At 37.9% G+C, this 11,624-nt stretch overlaps 2 protein-coding genes across 2 annotated transcripts; both read left to right on the top strand.

The window, feature by feature from the left end:
• Positions 1-2,791: 2,791 nt before the first annotated feature.
• Positions 2,792-3,590, top strand: LOC124171142. Its single transcript, XM_046550280.1, has 2 exons — positions 2,792-3,406; positions 3,561-3,590. The coding sequence occupies exons 1-2, from the start codon at positions 2,792-2,794 to the stop codon at positions 3,588-3,590; spliced, it is 645 nt and encodes a 214-aa protein (XP_046406236.1).
• Positions 3,591-7,380: 3,790 nt separating this feature from the next.
• LOC124171007 (carbohydrate sulfotransferase 11-like) lies at positions 7,381-10,652 on the top strand. The gene is made up of 3 exons (XM_046550130.1): positions 7,381-8,046; positions 8,151-8,377; positions 8,462-10,652. Exons 1-3 carry the CDS (start codon positions 7,908-7,910, stop codon positions 9,140-9,142), a joined length of 1,047 nt encoding a protein of 348 aa, XP_046406086.1. The 5' UTR covers positions 7,381-7,907; the 3' UTR covers positions 9,143-10,652.
• The last annotated feature ends 972 nt before the right edge of the window (positions 10,653-11,624 follow it).

Below are 11,624 nucleotides of genomic sequence, written 5' to 3'. Positions count from 1 at the left end.
GGTGTAATCTACACTTATAATTTTACCTGCTCATTTGTGGGCATTCACCCGTACATCATCCGTTCATCCCATCTTAAGAGGGACAGAAGAAGTACAATTATAATTATAATTCCCTTACCCCGTATAAAAACATTTTTTCTCTTCATTTAAATGTTTAACGCTAACAGTTATCAAGCTTGAAATACCAGTTGTAAATGTAAGAAAACTATATTTTGGATGGAAGAAATTCAGATATTATACATATATATTAAATTATTAGCATTTTAACAAAATTTTCAAAAACCTCCAAAAATTAAAACTAAAGGAGATATTTGGACACAAGAAAGCTCATACTAGTCCCTGCCGATGCAAGCCAAAATCATTGTCAAAAACTTTTTTAGGGTATGCTTGAAGGTGGGAAGGCATTTTTGGAGGGTACACCTAAGAATATTACTGTCAAACATTATGGTGAGTTTGGAAACCTTAACCTCTTCAACCCCTGCCCCCTAAATGCTGCAGCCCTTCTGAGGCTAAAAATGGAAAGTTCTCAGAATTAAATATCCAAATATAGAAGGTGTAATCGATAAGAGCAAGAAGTTTGTTGACTGAATCTTTATAAATCAATTAGCATCCAGAGGAAACAATTTGATAAGGGCATGAGGCAAAAGAATTTTTAATATGAATGCAGACTTGCCAACTATGCTTCTGCCTCTGGTCACTTCTCATTTCTACTTCACACTTCCCAATATCGTTTTCATTCCTATTTTTCACTGCCTCACTGATCCAGTCCCTTCATAGCAACCAGAGTTTTCCCACCACGTGTTTCCCTAAATATTTTCTCCAGTTGTCAGGGACGCTGACTTACAGAAAATATTGAGGGGGCCCAAACCGGTGATCTTGCCCTGGGAAATTTTATAAGTAGTGAGTTCTAAGTTTTTAAGCATTTAGAAGGGTCATACGATCAAAATTAGAACCCTGATAACTCGAATCTCGATATCTGGACACTACGGGGAAAATCTACAAGCCTGATGCATTTTTTCCTCACACCCATAACGAATTTTTGAGGGGGCTCAGGCCTTCTCAGGCTCCATGTAGTCGGCGTCACTGCCAGTTGTTCATATCTGCTTCCTCCACCCTACAGGGGCTCACGGGCATGAGCAGCGGAACCACTGAAAGGTTGGTTGGATATGCTTGAATTACCCCTCCCACAAATTCGCCTTTGCAAGAATGAGCTGCAGTATGATACCCCAAGGATATTGGGCAGAATTAATCAGAGAAATTTTATTCAGTGGATATTGAAAAGCATGCTCCCATCCATAAGTTGATATGGCATCAGCATCAACCCATGCATTCAGAACATGGGCCTTCTATAGAAATGAATTTAAGGACCAAAATTATTGATACTTTAGAAGTAACAGGAGGGTTCTCACAACCCCTGTCACCAGCAAAAGTCACTTTCAATATAGGTTGGTTTCCTATTTATTTTTTATTGCCTAAATCAAAAGATTATTACTCCTGGAGTACGTATTTCATGCTTGTAGATTTTTTAATGACAATATCTATTTTTTGCAATTAAAAGAAAAGTGAAAATTTTCAAGCACGGGAAAATGAGACGGCTAAGTATGAATGCTGAGAAAAGCCCAGTTGACGACATTCTGGTTCCAGCTGCCGCTGTGTGAGGCCACCTTGGTGCGAGGCTATGAGTGTCGCTACGATGCAGGATGCTAGCAGGTAGCGCTTGGCTTAGATAATGATTATTAATGCCCTATTAAATGAAGGGACCTTTCCGACCATAGGCAATTTTAATAAGTGATTATTTAGGGATGTTTCCCTGAGCTCTGTGCCATAAGCATGCTTTGGTAATCTCAGACGATGTAAAACTCCCGACTACTCGTATAGAATCTAGGTCCCTGTGACGTCCCGTTGAGTGGCACCACATGGCCCCCAATCTGGCATTTTTCAATTGAGGTTAAAATTGACCATTAACATTCGTCTAAACTGGGATTTCTAAAAGCAAATAATTTGTATATTATGAATACACTAATGGTGGGTATAAACGAATTGTAATCAATGCCTTTTGTTTTCTTTGATGGAGGAAACTACCCTATTATTAGCCATGATTGATACTGCATCAATCTATCCTGAAAAAATTCCCCTATTCTTCTTGCCTGTTCTTCATTTCTGTGAAGTTTGTTCTCCCACTTCCACCGCCTGCTTTGCCATCGATTGATTCTTAAGAACCCATTCCATTGGGGCTGATTCTCAGTTTATTTATTTATTTCCATTACCCCATAAACAGCACATTTATGGCCTTTACAATGGGGAATCAACGATTAACAATGAAGGACATTCACATATGCCCACGCCCTGGATAAGGGTAACTTACCCAGGTGGGACTCGAACCCGCGACCTCCGGTTTGGCAGGCGAGGACTTTACCCCTCCGCCACTGAGGCTGGCGACTATCAAGCTGTCATTAGGCTATTTAAAGCCAAAAAATACTCAAATGAACATTCTTGGTGATTCCACGGGGTTCTTGGGGCCAAATATTCTGAGATGTCTGTTGAAAAACTATTCATACTATAAGGCCACTCCCACATAGCACAAATTACCTAAGAAGTGTCTACAAAAAAGCAATTAAGTTGTGGTATAAACATACTATGTTGTTGATCTTAATTTAATAATTGTATTTGTCGTGGCAACACTTAAGTTGTTTACTTAAACTGTGTTATTCTTGCTGAATAAAACCTTGATTAGGTTTTTACTGAAACTGATATTTTACTACAATTTATTCAGCAAGAATTCTTTAGTAAGATGGAACAGCTTTTAAAGCCAGAAAGATTTGATACTGACCCTTCACATGTGGGTGCTGAATCGAAGTGGAAACACTGGAAAAGAACATTTGCTAATTTCCTGGGCCAAGTGAACAAGGTTTCAGAAGATGGTAAACTGCAATTACTCTGCAATTATGTATCTGCTAACGTCTTTCGGTATATTAGTGACTCAGAAAACTACTCAGATGCCATCAAAATACTAGATTCATTATATATCACAAAACGAAATGAAATATTTGCAAGACACTGCCTAGCATCTAGAACTCAGCAGACGGGTGAATCAGTCGATGAATATCTCCAGGTATTAAAACAAATGAGCAAAGATTGTGAATTTCAAGCAGTAACAGCTGATAAATATAAAGATGAGTACATAAGGGATTCTTTCATACGAGGCCTCAAGAGCTCTCGTATTCGAGAAAGATTACTGGAAAACACCAACGTCACATTAGAGAAGGCCCATGACCAGGCTAGGTCACTTGAGCTGGCTGAGCTACATTCAGCGTCTTATCTGAATACAGCAGATTCAACTCCTGTTGCTGCTGCTGACCATAGAGAAGATAGCCCTGAAGATACTACAACAACATCAGCTGCCTTGGTACGATCTGAAAAATGTTTCTTTTGTGGTAACAAACGGCACCCAAGGGACTCTTGCCCAGCAAAGGATATTATCTGTAGAGGTTGCGGAAAAAAAGGACATTACCAAAAAGTATGTAAATCAAGATTTAAACATTCATCTACAAATTCAACAGCTTCTACGTCGTTTTTGGCTTCTGCAGTAACAGCACCTCTATGCCTTCAAAAATCCATGACTAAGGTATTGATCAATGGAGTGGAACTAAATGCACTTATCGATACTGGAAGTTCTCTTAGTTTCTTGAATGAACGTTTTGTGGAGAGATGCGGAATAGTCGTTAAGCCTTACTCCGGTAAGATAACCATGGCTAATTCTTCTTTGAGTTCTGATGTTACTGGATGTGGTACGCTGACCTTGAAGATTCAAACCTATACATATGCAAATATTAAGGTGTTAATCATGAAAAATCTGTGTGCTGACTTCCTGATTGGGCACGATCTTCTGAAGAGTCACTCATCTGTAGAAATAGAATTCCATGGAGAACAAACACCTCTTAAAATCTGTTCACTAGCTACTGCTCGAGTTCCAGCAGCATCGCTATTTGCCAATCTCACACCAGACTGCAAACCCGTCATAACTAAGTCAAGACGTCACACAGAATCCGACAAAATATTCATCGCTGCTGAAGTGGAAAAATTGCTCAAAGAAGGTGTAATAGAACCTAGTAATTCACCATGGCGTGCTCAAGTTTTTGTAGTTAAGGGAGATAATCATAAACCTAGGATGGTAGTTGACTACTCACAAACTATTAATAAATTTACAATGCTTGATGCCTACCCTCTCCCAAGAATAGAGGAGTTGGTACGGAATGTATCACAATACAAGATATTCAGCACCATTGACCTCAAGAGTGCCTATCACCAAGTACCTATTCTAGAATCAGATAAGCCATATACTGCTTTTGAAGCTGCTGGAAAACTTTACCAGTTCCGCAGAATTCCTTTCGGGGTAACTAACGGTGTCCCAGCTTTCCAGAGAAACATTGACAGAATTATCAAGGAAGAAAAGCTCAAAGGTACTTTTCCTTATCTAGATGATGTAACAGTTTGCGGCCATGACCAACAGGAACATGACCAAAATTTGGAAAGATTTTTAGGTGCAGTAGAAAAGTATAATCTGACATTAAACCAAGATAAATGTAAATATTCAACTAAATCTGTGAAAATATTAGGATATCTGATCGAAGATAGAGTTATAAAGCCTGATCCGGATAGGCTTGCACCTTTGATGAACCTACCTGTCCCAAATGACATGCCAGCCCTTCAGAGAACCTTAGGTATGTTTGCTCACTATTGCCGATGGATTCCCAAATTTTCAGAGAAGATTCGCCCTTTTCTGGTAAAAGGACCATTCCCGCTGTCTGAAGAAGCTGTGACAACATTCAATTCACTCAAGAAAGATGTAGCAGAGGCATCACTCTCTGCAATAGAAGAAAATACACCTTTTCGAGTAGAAACTGACGCTTCAGAGTTTGCCATTGGGGCCACCCTGAGTCAAGCCGAACGTCCCATTGCCTTTTTCTCTAGGACACTTAATGCAGCTGAGCAAAGACATTCCTCTGTTGAGAAGGAAGCTTATGCTATTGTGGAATCACTGAGGAACTGGAGACACTACCTTATCGGAAGACATTTTGAGGTCATCACTGACCAGAGGTCTGTTGCCTTCATGTTTGATCAGTATCACTCAAGTAAAATAAAGAATGAGAAAATTATGAGATGGCGACTTGAATTAGCTAATTACAAATTCGATATCGTTTACCGACCAGGCAACCAAAACACAGCTGCAGACACAATGTCGAGGATTACAGCAAGTACCTACTTAGAGGGAAGAATGAACCTCAAAGAACTACATGATGCTTTATGTCATCCGGGTGTAACAAGAATGCACCACTGGGTTAGAGCTAAAAACCTGCCCTACACACTAGAAGAAATTAAAGGAGTGATTAATTCTTGCACCTGCTGCAATGAATTAAAACCTCGATTCTGTAGAAATGAAGGGCAGCTTATAAAGGCAACTTCTCCATTTGAGAGATTAAGCTTAGACTTCAAAGGACCCTTACCTAGCTCATCCAAGAACCGTTTTCTACTGACTATTGTTGATGAATATTCAAGGTTCCCTTTTGCATTTCCTTGTACAGATATTTCGGCATCTACTGTTGTGAGAGTATTGACTATGGTGTTTTTGCTCTTTGGTACACCAGCTTATATATACATTCCGACAGAGGAGCTTCGTTCATGTCACATGAACTGAAATCATTTCTCACCTCCTTAGGCGTTGCTACAAGTAGAACTACTGCCTACAGCCCCCAAGGAAATGGTCAGGTCGAAAGATACAATGGAATAATATGGAAGACTGTACTTTTGACCTTAAAGTCAAAAGGGTTAAAGACAGAACAATGGGAAGAAGTGCTTCAGTCAGCACTTCACTCTATTAGATCACTGTTGTGCACCTCAACAAATGCTACCCCACATGAACGTATGTTCACTCATCCCAGGAGATCTTTCAATGGTCGCTCCTTGCCTACATGGTTAACTAAACCAGGTCAAGTTTTAATGAAAAACCATTTGCGGCACAGCAAGTATGACCCGATTGTTCAGGAAGTCGAATTAATAGAGGCAAATCCAGACTATGCATATGTAAAGCTTCCCAATGGGCAAGAATCAAGTGTTTCCATTAGACATTTGGCTCCAAGAGGGGACTTCCCAGTCAAGCTTGACGGACCTCCCTTGAGCCCATCTATTGACTCCGGAGAACTGACATCACAAAACTCCTCATGCGATGAGGAGACAGGGCAAGATAAGGGCATACCTAATTCGAGTAAGAGTGTCTCTGAACAACCCAAGAGTCCATCTCCACAGAAAGGTTCTCCACGTGGACGGCAGCGAAGGCTACCAGCTTATCTAAATGACTACATCAGATACTAATCGATTTTTAGTGGGGGTGAATGTGGTATAAACATACTATGTTGTTGATCTTAATTTAATAATTGTATTTGTCGTGGCAACACTTAAGTTGTTTACTTAAACTGTGTTATTCTTGCTGAATAAAACCTTGATTAGGTTTTTACTGAAACTGATATTTTACTACATAAGTCTTTTACTAATATCTAGAAAATATCTTGTAATAACTTGTTGACATCACCTATAAGGGCGTACCCAGGATGAAAACTAGGGGGGCAAGCCATCGTTGTTCAAGTCGTAGGTAAGATTTTAGGATGGAAAAGGTGAATGAAATCAACACTTAAAGGAAACTGTAAAAGCTCTTTACTAGTTTTTCAAATCATTTTCTTGAAAAAATTATATTTTCCTTAAATACATTTGCGATTTTTTCTTCTAGGGGCGGCAGCTTCCCCCTCCTTTCCCTGGATACGCCCATGATCACCTACACATTTTGTAGATGTGTGTCTGCTTTTCCTATACCTACATACAAGATATCTTGATCACATATTTTCTAGACATTCATATTCAAATTGAACCCAAGGGGAAAGTTTGGGATAAATGATTTGATTATAACATCTTTTGGTATAACATGCCAGTTTATTATTCAACTGACAGCCTGTAGGCTGTCAGTTAATATATACTGGTGGTGCCGGAAAAAAAGGTGAGTGGAGCCTCTAAATTCCAAGGTTGTTTGGCTAATAGCATTGAACATAAACAATAAGTCTCCGTTCATAAAAGAAATGTTCTAGACATCTGGTAGATATTTAAGATATCCAAGATATTGTAGACATACTGTACATATCTAGAAGATATTTTGTTCTGTGTGGGCTATAATACGCATAACTAAAATAGGTAGTTTAATCAATTTTGAATTGGTAAACAAATATTCATTGAGTTGCCGCTAATAGTACGGTCACTTGCTTTGCATGAGACAAAAGGAAACAAAACAAAACCGGATAAATATACGGGCTTAAACTCAGACTCTGATCGCGGGGTCGTATAGTGACGATCGCCTAGTTCACATACTTCCTACTGCAGGAAAAACGAAATTAAGGCGCTGGTGTCGAATTATTAAAAACTGGGATCTAGTTATTATTCAAAATAGCAAAACTGCGAGTTTATCCGATAATTCGTCGGGTCGGTAGTGCTCGGAGGAAGGCCCTGAAGAAATAGTTGATCCTAGTTACTTGCCTTTTACCAATACCTCAAGTTCTCAACGAAGTTCGTTTTCTGCATATATTTTTTTTCGATCAGTTGCCTGTGGTTTAGCGTTAGCAAGAAAAATTAGTGTAATTATTTCTTGGGCGCAGAATTGGCCGGTCCTAGTTGATCATAATTTTACCATTCGTGTGGAGATTCGCCTTGGCATGGACATCGGGGGACAGTATGAAAGTTTAAAGAATTAGCATGTGGCTTCGGAAATGTGATCTTTCGGATACATTTTTTACCGAAAGCCGAGGTAGTGCCTGCCGGAAGCTGTGGGAGATGGTTATGTTTTTTTGGCAACCTTAGGATCGCGGGAAATGGTAGTGGCAGTTGCGAGTGGGGACGTGATGGCTAAAATCTCAAATTATAGGATGATTATGCTTTTTCTATTATGTGCAAGTCTGATTACTATCTGCATTTATATTAATAAGACAATGCGAATAGAAAGCGTTCAAGGTGAGTATTATTGGTGTTGCTATTTTGAAATAGACTTGTTTACTGCTCCTGCTTTCAATCCAAGTCCATGTCTGTTATTAATGAGTGAAGCCGTTTCATTTTAGGGGGAACTTCTAGTCCTTATGTTTACCAGGAGATACTAACGAACGAATCTGACAAAATAGTGCTAACTCTTCCTGGTTATATACACAGGAAAGAGTACGTTAGTGAAATATGTCGTGCCAATGGTTTGAAAGGCGATGCCACAAATTTATACCTGGAAAATAAGAACTTGCTTGATCATATCCTTGTGGATGAAAAGCATCAACTTTTGTACTGCTACGTACCGAAGGTATCGTGAAGGTGACTTTGAGGGATGCTAATGTCATTTTGGTTCACAAATGTTGTCATTAACATGATAACTTCTTGGTTTCAGGTAGCCTGTACGAATTGGAAGAGGATTTTTATGATGCTGACAGGAAAGGCCAATGTTACCAATGTGTTGGACATTCCAGCTAGTGACGCTCATGGACAAGGAATTCTCATGTCTCTTAGTAACTATACAGCTGATGAAATTGAATTTTATATCAATAAATTCACTAAATTTGTGTTTGTTAGACATCCATTTGAAAGGCTTTTGTCTGCATACAGGAATAAACTGGAGCAACATTATTTAAGCTCTCAGTATTTTCAAATGAGGTTTGGGAGACACATAGTGAAGCATTATAGACCAAATCCCTCAAAAGATTCTTTGATCAAAGGCGACGATGTCACTTTTAAAGAGTTTGTTGCCTATTTAACAAGCCCAGAAAATGCATTTAATGAGCACTGGAAACCAATTTTTGATTTATGCCATCTTTGTCTAATAGATTATGACATAATTGGGAAATATGAAACATTATATGAGGATGCTGATTTTATTTTAAAACAAATTGGCCAGTCTCATATTATATTTCCTCATGCTAAAAAGCCTTCCAGAACAAAGTCTAAAGCAAAAGATTACTATAGCACACTTTCTCAGAAAGCAATATCTGACTTATATAATATTTACAAAATGGACTTTGAGCTTTTTGAGTACACTTTGCATGACTTTTTGAGTGAAACCAGTACAGTTTGAGTGAAGTACAAGAGAATAACCTTCCCACTCAATGGTATCAAACTGTGATTTTGCAGTGCCTTCATAGTGTGTAAATGTAGCAGCAGATGATAGAGTAACTAATGCTGAAGTAACGTATTTACTCCGAGAAATGTAATAAAATCCCATTAAATTTGTCCATATTGTTGAAATGAGGGATTTTTCTGACGGGCTATTGGCCAGCATGAATTGATGCATTTGATGGAATTGATACTTTTTTCTGACAAATGAATCATGTTTGAATCTAATGCTTTTGAAATTACTGCTGAGGAAGTGTGTTTGTCGTATCAAATACGAGTAGGTTGTGACAAACCAAATCTGTGCCATCTTTGGTATGGAGTTTTAGTATTTCAGGAGATTAATATGCTGTGCGTAATTAATATCATAAGTATATATTTGTATTTTTCTCTTGTTAACTTTAACAGAGATTTATTATGACCTTAAAAAGGTTTATTGTTGAATTTGGCATGCTATTTACGTGTGCTCTTGCCACATTTCTTAAGATATTGTATAGATTTGGATATCCTCTATTACACATAGAATTCGCTGAGAATTCTTGCCAGTGAATTGAAGTAACTTTTGAAAAGGGCCATTGAACTTTTAGTGCTCCTTTGGCTACTTTTGTGTATAAATATTATTTGTCTGCACTTCGGATGAAGCTATGGCTGTTTTTCCTTTTCATTCCCCCACAATTTTGAAAATCTGGTGTTCAACACCTACAAGGTTTTTGAATTGGAAAGTAATGGTTTTCATCTAGAAGTTTGACCACACAGTATCAGCATTATGAATGTTTGAGCTTGGGTGAGGTTTAATGTTACGAAACTTGTATTAATCATGCATTTTAAGTGGTGATTTTATTTTTTGAAGTATTTAATTTATTATTATTTTAACGAATTTGGTATGATTCCTTTTGTTGGCAGTTACGTGCATTTTCACGTAGGACTCAATTTATCAAGCCTGAAAATACTCATTGCCAATGGATGAAAAGTGAGATTTAGGTATTGAGCCATATTAGTTGTTATGGAAGTATATCAAATTCTTCCAGAATTAATGTAGAAAGAGAAACTTGAGCCATTTCAAACTGTAAATCGTAAAGCTATAGATGCTTCACCTCTGTTTCTATGTATTGCAGCAGCTGAAATTGTGATATATGCATCTTCAATTTCAAAGTGCATACCTTGATATTGTGTGATTAATATTAGCTGAAGTCATTTAAGCACAGCTCTTAAGTTATTAAATTTGTCTTTTTTAATGTGCATTCCAGTTCATGCATTTGCCTACTTGTGTTTCATGAAAAGATGCTGATATGCTCTTTATTATGGTATGATTGTGATGGAAGGATGGAGGGATTGTGATGAATTCTTAAAAGAATGAATTATTTTACTCAAAACTTGTTGGTGCTATAACATGTGATTCTGTTGTATGTGCCTCGTGTTGAAAATATGTATTATATACACCCAATACTAATAAAATACTTACTGTTTTTAAACAAGGTTTCTTGTCTCTCACATAAGTTTCTCAAAAAGCATTAATTTAATTAAGTAATCTTCAAAATTGGTTTTCAAGAAAACTTATTATGTTATTCACCTCTGCTTGAATTAAATGCCATCACCATAGTCATGTTCGTAAACAGAAAAATTGACTTTGAGTTTCTAAACGAAATTTATAGCTTAATGTATGCAATCGTTTCTGGATTGATTTGGTGGAAGTTCGATATATCCATGATGAAAGAACACAAATGGTAATTTCCAAACTTTATAATTCCAACTCAACAACCGACCCAGGTTTCAACACATTGTGAACTCAACACCTTGAAAATGACAGTGTGTTGAAACCTGGGTCGGTTGTGGAGTTGGAATTAAAAAGTGTGGAAATTGCAATTTGTGTTCTTTCATCATGGATAAATGTATGGTCTTCTGATGAGTGACAATTGATAACAAATCACTAACATAAGTTCTCAGAAATAATAGTGATTGTGTAATACAGTGGAACCTCGTTAAAGCGAGTACGGGCTATAGCGACACCCCCGCTATAACGAGAGATAGCCGATGCACCGTCAATTGACCCTATAATAAGCGTGTTAAAAAATTCGTTTTTACGAGACCCTTTCGGCGTTGGCTCTCGCCATAGCGAGAGTTTCACCGCCGGAAAACTTTCATCAAGACTCCTTAACCTCTGTAACTGCTAGCGATCTGTTAAAAATGAAGTTAATGGAGTGCTCAGTCTCAAATTTATGTGGTAAACTGTCGTTCGATAAATATAATGATTGACAAAACAATGCTTTGCATGATTTTTATTCAGTGCGGCGCTTATAAATTGTTTGAATAGTTAGTCGTTATTTGAGTAAGGAAATTTAGTGATGCAAAAAAACATCGCCTTTCGTCTGGATTTATGCTTACGTTTATCGGAAAGATGTTTATCTGTCGCCGCACCAATCCTGCTCCTGTATTTCTGTTCACAACAG

The sequence above is a fragment of the Ischnura elegans genome, chromosome X (genome assembly GCF_921293095.1).
Source record: "Ischnura elegans chromosome X, ioIscEleg1.1, whole genome shotgun sequence".
NCBI classification, from domain to species: domain Eukaryota; kingdom Metazoa; phylum Arthropoda; class Insecta; order Odonata; family Coenagrionidae; genus Ischnura; species Ischnura elegans.
This window is presented reverse-complemented; position numbering and strand designations above follow the sequence as displayed.

Excerpts from the sequence above, each read along its gene's own strand:
- LOC124171007 (XM_046550130.1), top strand. The coding sequence starts at position 7,908 with ATGGTAGTGGCAGTTGCGAGTGGGGACGTGATGGCTAAAATCTCAAAT. Across the intron at positions 8,047-8,150 it reads GCGAATAGAAAGCGTTCAAG|GGGGAACTTCTAGTCCTTAT; the intron begins GTGAGTATTATT and ends GTTTCATTTTAG. Across the intron at positions 8,378-8,461 it reads TGTACTGCTACGTACCGAAG|GTAGCCTGTACGAATTGGAA; the intron begins GTATCGTGAAGG and ends TCTTGGTTTCAG.
- LOC124171142 (XM_046550280.1), top strand. The coding sequence starts at position 2,792 with ATGGAACAGCTTTTAAAGCCAGAAAGATTTGATACTGACCCTTCACAT. Across the intron at positions 3,407-3,560 it reads CAACAACATCAGCTGCCTTG|CTTCTACGTCGTTTTTGGCT; the intron begins GTACGATCTGAA and ends CAAATTCAACAG.